This window comes from Marmota flaviventris, chromosome 2, assembly GCF_047511675.1.
Source record: "Marmota flaviventris isolate mMarFla1 chromosome 2, mMarFla1.hap1, whole genome shotgun sequence".
Lineage (NCBI taxonomy): Eukaryota > Metazoa > Chordata > Mammalia > Rodentia > Sciuridae > Marmota > Marmota flaviventris.
This window is the reverse complement of record NC_092499.1, coordinates 99,558,426-99,571,722: the sequence shown is the minus strand read 5'-3', so window position 1 is coordinate 99,571,722 and position 13,297 is coordinate 99,558,426. Positions and strand designations below refer to the sequence as shown.

General features: G+C 45.5%; 1 protein-coding gene across 1 annotated transcript in view; it reads left to right on the top strand.

Annotated features, from left to right (window-relative positions):
* Positions 1-1,634: 1,634 nt before the first annotated feature.
* The window catches only part of Gnb5 (G protein subunit beta 5), a 40,968-nt gene continuing 29,305 nt past the window's right edge, over positions 1,635-13,297 (top strand). The window contains exon 1 of the mRNA XM_027926001.3: positions 1,635-1,879. Within this exon, the coding sequence (XP_027781802.1) occupies positions 1,768-1,879 (112 nt within the window). The 5' untranslated portion in view covers positions 1,635-1,767. The remainder of the gene's footprint in view (positions 1,880-13,297) is intronic.

The window sequence follows — 13,297 nt, the reverse complement described above, 5'->3', positions numbered from 1 at the left end:
TGAATGCTCTACATTGTCTAAAGAAGGTGCTACCCCATTACAGAAGAGGAGCCTGAGACTGAGAAGTAGATGGCTCCAGGCCACATCTCAGAGCCAACACTTGCTCCCAGGAAGTTCAATGTAGACAGAGCCTAAGCCAGCCTTTAATCTTGTGGCACTTCAGATCAAAAACAGATGTAATATTTTGCCTTCACATTTTATTTTTATTTTAAATGTATACTTGAATAGTATAAAAACATTTCTTTATTTACATAATTTATGTACTTATTTTAATGACATAATTTATATATATATATATACATTTATATTTTATATATTGTTTTATATACCCACTCGATAAACTAGCATTAACTGAATACCAACCATATGCCAGTATTATGCTAAATGCTAAGGATAAATGATGAATAAACCTATATTGATTGGCAGGGAGAAGGGAATTGGCAGTTAATGATCATCTGCTATGTATGGAGAAGCCTGCTAAGAGTTTTCACACCCCATTTGTCCTCTCCAGGATATATAACCTTGATTTTCCTTCCCATTCTTCACCTAAGAATGCCTCAGAGAAGGGGAAGAAAGGAGGCTTGGGCTGGATGGTCCACACCCAAGTCCAAAGGCTTGTTGATGTAGCCAAACTAGCTGGGTCCAAATCCTGCCTTTCCCTTTTTCTGTCAGTGTGACCCCTGAGTGATTACTGAGCTTTTCTGTGCCTAGTTTCCACATCTGTAAAATGGAGATAATAGTGCCCATTCAGGGTGACTCTTGGGAGCATCAAGCGAGTTATTCATTAAAGCCCTTAGGACAGCGAAGTATGCCTGGGAGAGAGAGGGTGATGTGTTGTCCCTAAGACACTAATTCGAGTTCTTAAGAAAAATGTAGCAACCCTTCATTCTAGGGGTGAGGAAGAGTTCTCAAAAGTCACCCTTAGCCAAATGGCTAAACAGGAGCTTAGAAGCCCCGTGGCTGAGCCTGTGCACAGAGGCCCTCTGACCCACACCACCCCTTCTGCGGCCCCCAGGACAGGAGCCAGATTGCCCAATGAAGAAAGGAAAAGCAAAACTAAGGGTGGCCTCCTAAAGTCTCAGAGACCACTGAGCTTCTCAGTAGCCAGAACTAGTTATGTTTTTGTATATTTGAGTCAACAAAAAAGATTTGTTGGGGTGGAAGCTGCAGAATTAGCCAGTGTCAGAGCAGGTATCAGAGGCGTGGGCCAGGCCTCCTGGCCCTCTCCTTTTTTGTCCTCTCTGCAAGCAGGAGCCACCAGATGCGAATCAAGTCCCTGGGAGTGGTGGAGGGAAAGGACGGTATTTCTGGGACTTCACCAAGGCCCCCCTCAGGAGCTGGGAGTCCAGAGTTGCAACCCCAACGTGACCTTTCACCCCGCGTAGGTCTCCCGCAAGTCACGTTTCATCTCTGAGCCTCAGTTCCCCCCCCCCTAAGATGGGCACGACCCTCGCTCGCTTCTCCCGGGTGCTGTGGGCGCAGCAGCGCTAACGCGGCACCCCGCGGGGCACAAGTGTGGGGTTGCGGAGGGGCGCGGGCAAGGCGGGCGGAGGGAGGGGGTCTGCGCCGCAGCCGGCCCGCGGCTGCCCGCGTCATCGCCGGAGGGCGGGGCCGCGGGGCGGCGCTCGGGGGTCACCGCGGCTGGAGCTGCGCCCGCCGCGGCTCCGCGCCCGCCCGCCCGCCCGGCCTCTCCGCCCGCTCGGCCTCTCCGCCCGCTCACCGCATCCCCGCTCGGCGCTTCCCTCCCGGCCGTGTCCGCGCGCAAAGATGGCAACCGACGGGCTGCAGGAGAACGAGACGCTGGCGTCGCTGAAAAGCGAGGCCGAGAGCCTCAAGGGCAAGCTGGAGGAGGAGCGGGCCAAGCTGCACGACGTGGAGCGTGAGTGCGGGCCGGGGCGGGGGCTGCGACCGGGAGGGGGCCGGGGGAACCGGACGGGCAGCCAGGCCCGCGCGGCGCAGGTGGAGGCCGGGCCCAGGCGCGCTGGCGTGGGGTGTGGGCCTTGGATAGTCAGGGCACCTTGCAGAGTCCCGGTCCCTGGCTGGCAGAGGATCTGGCACCGGTTCTGGTCATCACCTGCCTGGAAGATGCAGACCGCCCCTCCCGGGCGGGGTGAGAGGATACCAATGGTGACAAGCGCTGAGAGCCCGTGTGGGCGCGGCCTAGGGATAAAACTGCTTTGATTTTTAAATCTTTATTTGGCTTCTCCATCACTGTTGTGTCCTTTTTAGTTTTGCATTTGCAAGGATGGAGACACCCATTTCATACCTCACTTTTCTACTGTCCCCACTGCAGGGAAGCCGCAGAAACTAACCAGATCCAACCATTAGTTTGTTTAAGGCAGTTTAAGTAGCTCTCGCAGATGCAGAGATTGGCATAAAAGGGCAATAGCAGTGTTAAATAAACTTACATTACTGACCACCACGATGATTCAGAGCCAGTTCTGATCTTTTTGAGGGAGCACTTGACTTACAGAGCCAGGTTCAATGACTTGGCCAGATCAGCTTTTCCTTTTCTTGGTCAAATGGTTCCTCCTTGGCAGAACTTGGGCTAAGGGCCAGGCTTGGGACATTGGTCTTATCTCCTACCGTTTGGCTTAGGAGACAGCAGCTCCCCTTGCTGAGTAACGCTTTCCTCCGGGCCTCTGTAAGTAAAAGATTCACTAAGTCCCTATATAGTTTAGAAATGTGTCTAACTATAATTAAACATAGACCCACAATAATGTAGTTAAGTAAATTGGGAATTATTTTTCTTATATTACAAGAGGTTTAGCTTCTCAGTATTCCATCAGGGACCCAGGCCTCTCTGCCTGCCTTCTCCACACTTAACAGCACTGGCTTTTGCCCCATGACTATAATATGATTGCCTCAGCTCCACATATCATTTCTGTATCCGAGACAAGAAGAAAGGAAATGTGGGCACCAGTTTCCACTTTCTCTTTCCCTCCATTATTCACCTGTTCCTTGGCCAGAACTATGAGATGTATCTTTTCAACAGGCAACCCCAGAGGGTAGATTTTCATTCCAAAAGTGGACGCTGCTGTTGGCCTGCCAAGAGCAGGGTACCATCCAGGGATGGGCCCAAATTTTGGGTTCTCTATCCACAGTGGAAGGGTCTATTCCCATATGTGTTCTCCCTTATTCCCTGCAGCTTCTAAACCACTTTTCTTGCATTACCTTGTAAAACCTTTTTCCTTTAAGGTTCTTGTCACCCACTGATCTCTTCTCTTTTCTCATATGTCATCTCCTGACCTCCAGCCAGGCTCCCTTGTTTCTTAAGAACTTAGGCATCTTTTTTTTCTTTTTTTAAATATTTATTATTTTTTAGTTGTAGTTGGACACAATACCTTTATTTCACTTATTTATTTTTATGTGGTGCTGAGGATCGAGCCCAGGGTCTTGCACGTGCGAGGCGAGCGCTCTACCGCTGAGCCAAAACCCCAGCCTAACTTAGGCATTTCTTAAGACTGTGTCTTGGGTCTTGCTTTTGATCCTAAGCCTCACAAGGGTAGCCCTTATGACATAAGACCCTCACTCCACCACAACCTCCTATTCCATATGCACCTGGGATCTTGTCAGTGTTCCTCCTCCCAGAACTCTTAATTGCTGCAACCTGCTCTTAGCAGTTTCTCCCAGGAGAGATCTTTTAGGACCCCGCCTCTTCTCTCTTTCAGTCTCCCAGTCTTGTCCATTCTTCTCTTCCCTATAAATCCAGCATGGATGCTTTGGTCCAGCATTTCAGCAACAATCTTGCCAAGTAACCTTAACTCTGGCCTTCCTGTCTCTTCATCAGAGCTGCCTGGTAAAACCTCAGCTCTGGATGAATCCTTCATTTCCTGCTCCTGAACACTGATGCTGCTGGAGAAAAGCACCAGGAAGCACATGAATACCATTATTATTCTAGTCACTAAGTCACCTGGGCTCTCAGAGCTGCTCAGCAGTTTCCCTGGTCAGCTCCCCACCACGACAGTTTTAGGTTTTCTGCACCTCTGTGCAGGACTCTGACTCCTCTCTCCCCCATCTCTGTATCTCACTTCCTCCTCCACAGAAAATAGAAGCCAGTAAGTTGACCCCTCCACACCACCACCACCTCTCAGTTCACACTTACAAACTTTCCTTCACATCTGTCCCCTCCTGGCTTGGACCAGTTCCCTAGGTCCCCCAGGCTTAGGTTCTCATCATCTCTGGTCTTCAGTTAACACAACCTGTCGATTATTCCATCTCCCCTGACCTCTTCTGTTGACATTTACACATGCCCAAGTCTCCCATTCACTCAACACTGTGTGTGTGTGTGGTGCTGGGGATTGAACCCAGGGCCTTGTGCATGCAAGGCAAGCACTCTACCAACTCAACACATTTTGACAGCCCATGAAGTCAGGCCCTGTTGTCAGCCCTTGGGGATACTGCAGCAAATGAATTCCTTCGTGGAACCTCCATTCTCAAGTGGGAGTCAGGTGACCAATAGGTAAAACCAGTGATAGGCTAGATGATATGGGCTAGAGAGAAAAGGAGGAAAGTGAGGAATGAGGTATGAGGGAGCAGAAGAAGGCTTCAGAGAAGATGGCATCGGCAGGCCTCCTGGAGAAGGGCCTTTGAATCTTCAAAAATCCCTCCTGAAGTAACAGAAGCATGAGTACTATGGCTGGTAGGGGAGAGCATTTCAAGCAAAAAGAACACTATTGCGAAGCCCAGGAAGGGGAGAGTATTTGATGTGTCTGAGGAAGAACCAGGAGACCAGAGCATCTAGAGGGAGTACACAAAGGGCAGAGTAGGAAGAGTGGGATTTCTGGCGGGAGGTTTGTGGGGTTGGGTGGGGACTAATGCTTTATGACCTTGAGTTGAGAAGCCATTGCGGGGTTTGGAGAGAGGCCTGATCTAATTTGAATGGGATAACTCTACCTGCTGTGTTTTGTGGGAGAATAAGACAGCTTGAGGGAGAGCCATGAAGCATGAGATGTCAATGCCTAGGGTACAGGATTCTCTGCAGCAACCTATCAGATACTGTGGAAAGCCCCATTATTCACCGCTCCCCAGTTCCTACTGGAAGTTAAAGCCCCAGGTGATTCCAAAGCTTGCCTTGGTCCCACAGCCTTCCCTTTAGCTGTTCTCACCACACTCTACCCCAGAATCCTGCTTCCTTCTACAAGAAGCACATACATCCCTCAGCACTCAGGGTGGGAAAGGGGAAGAAAGGTGGGGTAATCTGCAGTTTGGAAACATGATGCTAGTGCCCCTGCTAAAATCAAACAGCTGTGCTCTCATTTTTCCCTGTATGTAGGAAAACCTAGTATCCCCCATCTGGGAGGGTAAATACACAGGCTTGGCAAAGCCAAAACACTTGCTTGGGATCATGCTACTAGTAAGAGGATGGCCAGGATTCAATTTGGGAATTAGACTGCCTTCACTAGGCTCTCTCGCCATTAAACAAATGGCCAAGAGCCTAGGGTTGGGGGAGAAGAGTCTGTCGAGCTGGGGAGGAGCAGAAGCTGAATTTGGCTTACTCTCCAAAGCAGAGACAGGCATCGGGTACTTTCCTGTATCTCCCAGAGCAACCAGTATGCGGCAGGCAGCTTCTTAGTTGATAGATCTGTTTCTGACACACACAGACCCCATTGAGATTACCTGCCTGCTTCATGATGGCCCAAACAGACATGTCCCATTGTGGAGTCTAAGGAGTTTGCAGCAAATTGAGAACATGAAACCAGACACATAAGATTTGTAGTATTGTTAGAGTATACGGCTATGCACCAGAGGGTCATGGTTTATTCCCCAGAGCAGTATGTGTTGGATGCTGTACATTTTTGCGTTTTGCACTTTTGCACTGTAACCCCTTCCCTATTCTGAGACTCCTTTATACCATAAGCTCTAAGATGACCAACTCATCCCAGTTTGTCTAGGACTGGGTTTTAAAATGCCCTTCAGTCCTGTGCAAACCAGAATGGTTAGTCACCCTACTGTTATCTCAGATCTTTGCCTGAAAAGTTAGTGCAACAAAATTGGAGCTCATGAATTTGGAGGGGAAAATTCAGGTTTCCTGACTCCAAACCCTCGGTTCTTCAACTCCCATCCCTTTAGCCTTTAGTCCCTTTAGTCCATGCTTTTGGACCTTCATCCCCAAGTCAAGCCCTTGACCAACATGCAACACAGAAATAGCTAATGTGAATCATCTGATGAGAATTCAGCCTACCTCAAACTCAGAGCCCAGGCCCTGTTCTCCAGGGGACTCTACTTCTCCCCACACTCCTCCAGAGCTTCCTGCTTCTCCCTAGATGTTTCCCTTGTCACCTGCTACTTACCTTCTGCTATGGGTGAGTGCTTCCTTGATTGATTCTAAGGCATTTACAATCATGGCTATAGCTTATATTAGTCTCCTCTTGCTGCTGTACAGATTTCCACAAATTTAGTGTCTTAAAGCAACATTAATTTAACAGTTCTGGATGTCAGAGGTCTAAAATCAGTCAGGAGGTCATTCTGGAGCCTTTAGAGGAGACTCCATTCCTTGCCATTCCCCACTTCTAGAGGCCACCTGCATTCTTTGACTCATTCATTAACCACATTATTCTGATCACGACTTCGGATGTCACATCCCCTTCTCTAACTTGGACCCTGCTGTCTCCCTCTTAAAAGGATCCTTGTGGTTAATTGGGCTCACCTGGATAATCCCAGATAATCTTCCCATCTCAAGATCCTTAATTTAATCACATCTGCAAAGTCCCTTTGCCATTTAAGGTAGCATAATCCCAGGTTTTAGGGATTAGGGTCTCCTGCTTCATCCTCTGTTTCCAGCACAGAGTTTTCTTCTCCCAGCAAACCCATCCCTTCCAGATGAAAGGGCAGATTGCTGCAGTGATTTTGGAGCAGAACAGGAAGGAAAGCCAAGATACAGGCTTTGGGTATAGTTCTTCCTTCACTGTACTTGACTTTTAGAAAGCTGAGATTTGCATTTAAAAGAATGAAAAGTAAATCCATGTTTGCATGTATGAAAAGAAGTTCATTTTTTAGTAAGTAAAAAAAAAATGTTCCAAAAAGTATATGTAAGCTGATTTCCTTAGCTTAAACAAGCCACATTAATATGCACTAATGGAGACACTTTTCATTTTATACCCATCAGCACATTATTCCTTTTTTAATAAATAGGAAAAAATCCTGAAATGGGAAATATGATCAAGGAAGAAAGAGGTGGGAGACAGTTCAATTTTAAAGACTCTTTAATTTGAAATTAGGCTGAGGAATGATCTGGAAGACAGACAGACAGCAGACAGAGCAGGAAGGACACAGTGTTCATTTCATCCAATATACATAATAGCCTCCTGGACTGTGTGGGAGCTTCATCCAGGTTCCCGGCTCCTTGCAGCAGCTTCCTTTGTTAAGTAACAAAGCAACTGAAACTAATTTCTCTGAGAACAAATCCAGATTAAATTTGGGTGAATCTCAGAATTCATCATCAGAGGCTACAGACTTTTCTGTCTCTTCTAGATATAATTTTGTGAATTTTTTTTTTCTTTTTTGGGGGGGTGGAGTAACAGGGATTGAACCCAGGGGTCCTTAACCACTGAGCCACATCTCTTTGAACTTGCCATCCTCCTATCTAAGCCTCCCAAACTGCTGAGAGTACAGGCATGTATCACTGCACCTGACCTGAAAAGTTTTATTCTCTAATGCTTTATGGCTGCAGCCTTGGATATTCTGATATCATGGTTTAGGGGGGAAATCTAGGAAAAACCATACTTCTAGATTAGTCTGAAGCAAATATGTTCATTTACTTTTCTGTGTCCTAAGTAACCATGCTCTACTTACAGAGACTTCTAGAATTCCATCCCCCTCCTCCTGCTGCTCGGCCTCCTCCTGCTGCTCTTGCTGGGAACAAGAGCCCTCTGCCTTGCACTTCCTCTCCCCTGCCTTTTGCTCTACATTCATAATTACACATGTGCCAGCTAATGCAAGTGTTTCTAGTGGACTATTATAATAAACTAATACTGTGGAAAATTTAGAAATACATAAGAAAACAAATCTTTCATAACTCCACCATGTAGAATAGTGCCTTTCAATTTTTTGATATAGTTCATAGCTTATTTTTATGTTTGTGTATATATTTATAGCACACTTGGGACTGTACTGGATGTAGAATTCAAGCCTAGTTTTTACATTAACCTAATAGATTGAATAGCTCCCTATATCATTTATGTTTCCTTTTAATGTTGTCTCATAATATTATATTGGACTGTCTTCAAGATTGCACTGCAACCTAACTCTTCTGTCTTTTAATCGGGGAACTGGGGGTAGAATTTCTTTGTGGATAATGTATGGTTTTAAAGCAATTCAAAAATCTCTGACGGAGGGCTGGGTCTATAGCTCAGTGGCAGAGTGCTTGCCCAGCACATGGGAGGCACTGGGTTCGATCCTTAGCACTGCATAAAAATAAATAAAATAAAGACATACCATAACAAAAAAAATCTGACACAAACAAGAAAGGTACTGTGATTGTAAATGTTTTCCCTTCAAACCTATGTTTGAGGGGTGTGAGTTTATCCCATCCCATTCTACCTAGGGGTAAAACCAGACTGAATGAGTTTTCAAAAATTTGTTTTGGATAATTTTCCTCCTTGATTCTTGTTCTACTAATTGGTAGTTATTAAAAGACTGTATTAGTACAAACCTTTGAAAACAATTCAGTGTCTTTTTTAATAGTTCTGTCTTTCCATCTAAGACATCTCACTTGTGTTTGAACTTATCTTCTCTGTTTACAATGAGCATTCAGTTTCAGAACGTTCATTTTCAGGGACATTTTGGAGTTTCTTCCTGCCCTGGTCCTTTTGTTGGTGGCCTTATGGAATGATCAGAAGGACCCTGTCGCATATTTTCACTTTGTAAATTTACATCGTTTGAATTCTTGTGGTGGATCTGCATGCTGTACATTTTGCTTTAGGATCACATTGCATAGATTATAAAATAAATGCAAAACTATCCTCTGAAAATTGAGAGGAAGCTATGTCTTGGCGAAAAGTTAGTCTTTGCCACAATTATAAGCTGTCTCCAAGGCCCCATCTGGATAAACTCTATCACCCTCATAATTTGGAGAATGACAGCACCCACTTCAGGGACATGGGAAGGAGAGCATGGGGCCAGGGAGCAGCCCCTATTGGAGTAGCTTCAAGGCTGTTTCAGGCACATCTTGGAGGGACCATAGAGAAGAGCAGTGAGAGGGATCTGCCAAGGAAAGGAGTCTCCTAACTGGATTCCTCCTCCAGTGTGGTTTCCATCAACACTCTTCCAGACTGCTCCAGAGAAAGTCATGAAAAGGCAGATCTGACCATGTCATGCCCCTGATGACAACTCCCCAATTGGCTGCTGTCCCTGGGGGAGCTTTGTTGTGGGTATACAAAGCCATTACTTGCCTGTGCCCATTCTTCACCCTTAGTCCTCTACTGTGATTAAGTTGCTTGTACTGCCCTAAAAACATTTGCTTATCTCATACTGACCATTATGGTTTGGATATGCGGTGCCCCCCAAAAGCTCCTGTGTTAATATAGGGATATTCAGAGGTGAATTTGTTAGATGATGAGAGCTATAACCTCATTGGTCCGTCTTAGTTTGAATGGACTAACTGGGTGGTAACTGTAGGCAAGTGGGGCAAGGTGGGTCACTGAGGGTGTTCCTTGGAAGGGTTCGTCGGCCCTGTGGCCCCTTCACTTTCCCCTCTCTGCTTCCTGACCCTGCCATGAGCTGAGCAGCTTTCCTCCACTCCTGCCCTTCTGCCACGCTTTCTGTCTCACCTCAGGCCCAAAACAATGGAGTCGGCTGACCTGACCCTCCAAAATCAGGAGTCCAACAAAAACTTTTCCTCTGATCTTGTCAGATATTTGGGTGACAGCCACAAAAAAACCTAACTAATATAATACCTTTGGGCCTTAGCTTTTGCCATTTCCTCAGCTTAGAGTGCCCACCTAGTCCCTCTTACCTCTGAATCATCTTATTGTCCTTTTTTCTGATCTCAAATATCACCCCAGAAAGCCCAGTGCAACACCCACCCTTTGGGGCAGATATTCCCTGTGTCCACACATCTAGTTTAGCAAGTCACATGTTAGGTTGAAGTTATCTTATGGCTCCATCTCTTCCCCTGAACTCCAGGGAGAGCCTAGACAGAATCTCACACATCTGGCCATCCGGCAGCCTTGCACATGTTGAACCAGGATCATCCAGGAGAGAGCTTAAGCTGTCTGTATACGGCATTAAGATTTGTGTGTAGTAAAGGTCAAGTCCAAGTTCTCAAGGGACAGAAAAAGGCCAACATTTAGAAGGAACTTTTAGCAAGACTACATGTGCCAGGCGTGGTGGCGGACACCTGTAATCCCAGCGGCTTGGGAGGCTGAGACAGGAGTTCAAAGCCAGCCTCAGCAGTAGTGAAGCACTAAGCGACAGAGTGAGACACTGTCTCTAAATAAAATACAAAATGGGCTAGGGATATGGCTTGGTGGTCAAGTGCCCCTGAGTTCAATCCCCAGTACCCACCCCAAATAAAGGGCTGCATGTTGAGTTCCTGTGCAGATCAGGAAGTGGGCCTGAAACCAAGTGTATCTCCCCCAGTGCTCGTGAGTTGCCCTGATGACTGGAGGAGCTGCTTGGCAGCTGGTGTAGCAATGAGAGCTAAGAGCTAGTGTAAGAGAGGTACAGAAAAAGCAGGGAAAGGGGCTTACAAGTTTGGTTGCTCCACCAAAAACTGCTGCTTAGAATTGCTACAGTTGATTGAAGTGTAGTAAATACTAAGCACTATGAATATGTCAATTAAGTATTACTGGAAATAAGCCAGGTTTCTTTCTTTTACATTTTTATGCAGATGGTCTGTTATGCACTGTGCTTTCAGATGTGCAACAGTTTTTTTCAATGATCTATTCCCAAGTATGCCTTAAGCAGAACAAATATGTTTTTTTTCTCTGTAGTTCCTTACCTTAATCGATATGTACTATAAATTTAAGCATACTTCAATTTTGCATATTTGCAAACTACAAAGTAAAATGAACATTTTTGTGGAATTTGTATTTTGCATACTCAAGGTGAGAATTAAGTTTTAAATAAACCTATAATATTTTATCAGGGAAAAAAAAAAGTATTCCAGGGTACCCGAGCTGGAGAAGATCACAGCTAATTACCCCGTGTTCCCTTGGCCAGGCTTGAGTAGTCATTCTGGCAACCCCACGAGAGAAGCAAGGTGGGACAAGGAAGGTGATACTCAAGGTTGCACAGCTGGCATGTGGCAGAGCCTGGCTTTGACCCCAGCAGCCTAAACCCATGGACAGAATTCAGAACTACCTGCTCCGGTTATGCCTCGAGGGGGCCTCCAACAAGACAGCACCCCTGTCTTCCTGAAGTTTAGCTTCTAGTGGAATTTTCCACCAGGTTGCCATTCTTCTTGCAGAAACCAGACGGTTGTGGTCATCATTTCTTTAAAAAAAAATTCATTTTAAAACTTATATCCTGGAAGGGTGGTTCATCAGAAGACAAAAAAGAAACCACATGTACCCCAGACTGAGCTCCCCCAAATAGAATACAAAACATATTTAGCTCATTTCCAGATCTCCTTTTACTTTCTGATATTTAACTTTTAAGAAAATCTTGAATTCAGTGGTTGCAAAACTTGGCAGACAGAAACAGGATGGAGTGGGTTGGGAGTGAATCTCTATGTGGGAAGGGAAAATGCAGTGAGAAAAAGTAATTAATAGTTGGGATATGTTAAAATTCATGTTATGTAAGGAGGGCTCTATTTTAGTTGATGAGTCATCTCTTTTTTTAAGGGGGATGTTAAAAAGCTATGGCTATCCTAATGCTGAATTTGAAAGAAGCAGCAGTAATATCAGTATAATATCAGTAAAATATTAAAATAGAATATGCTCACAATGCTGAACTGATGATACAGGCTTGTGTAAAAGGCTTGTAAGAATTCAGAAAATTCAGTCTGTTTTTAAACTTCATTCAAGTGTTTTTGTGAACAGTGTATCAATAAGACTGCCATGCTGTTGGTGGCAGTAATTCAGTGTTTCAGCAGGAGCAATGGCATAATGGAGCACTTCAGAGTGTAGCAAGTGTTTTTCCAGTTTTGAGTTCTCACAAAGACTTTTTTGCACACCTCTTTTCTTTCATCACACAGAAGTGGGGCAAGTAAGAGGAACCAAGACTTCTTGGAGAAGTGACTGATTCCAGGACAGGGAAAGAACAACAGGAGCTCAGAGTGGGAAGTGCACCAAGGATGGTGGGGCATGTCAGGAAGTCACAGGCCTGCAGAAGGGGTTCCCAGGGGGAAAGGAGAACAGTTTCAGCATCAGAGTAAATAGCGCTAGTAATGGATTATAACCTATTGAATACAGTAAGAATTCATGCTAATATAAATAAATGAATAAATAAATGCGAGAGGAGGAAAAGCACCTCCTCAGATTGGAAAACCAACTAATATATGCAGAAGGGATGGTGGACTTAGAAAAGTCACCACTTTCTAATCAGCAGCCCAATAACTAGGGTAGGCAGGAGAAATTAATGAGTTTCACAATAAGGACATCAGAGTCTGAGGAATACCATGGTATTTATACAGTCTCAGAATACATCCCCACAAGACACTTGTTCACTACAAAGATAGTGAAAGATAGAAAAAAGAAAAAGAAACCTGGCAGGTGCTACCTTAAACAAATGATGAAGGTTACCGCCCATAGCAGTGGCTGATGGCAGCATGTGTCCCCAGGAACTCCACACCCCTGCCACGTATGCCTTAGCCAAACCTAATCCTAAATAAGCATCAGGAAAAAACAAATTAGGGAGTGAGATAATTGGGGGCTGAGAAGCATTCATGAATGTAACACTCGATCTTGGATTTTCCTTTGCTATAAAGCATATTGCTGGGACAATAGGCAGCATCTCAATAAGTCTTTAGCTTAGACAGTAGTATTATTTCAGCAATAATTTTCTGATTGTGATCATTAAATATTATTGAAGATAGCTCTTTGCACACTGTGGTGTTTAGGGAGAGGCAAGGGAAGATGGTTTTGCCAGAAGGGTGCTATTGTCATTCAGCCCAAACCACATCTCTGCCCTGTCACTGGTTTCCATTGGCAGGTTGCTCCCTCCCCTTCCCCATCAACCTCCCACATTCCCAGGGGGAGCAGGTCAACCTCCCTGCCTCTCATCACTCCTTGCTCTGTCTGTAAGGAACCGTGCCCCTCCTAGGCTGTCCACTGGTCCAGATTACCCTTCCTTCCCCACCTGTCTGCAGGAATGCCTACCAAGAGGGTTAAGAGGAGAAGATGGGGGTAGGAGA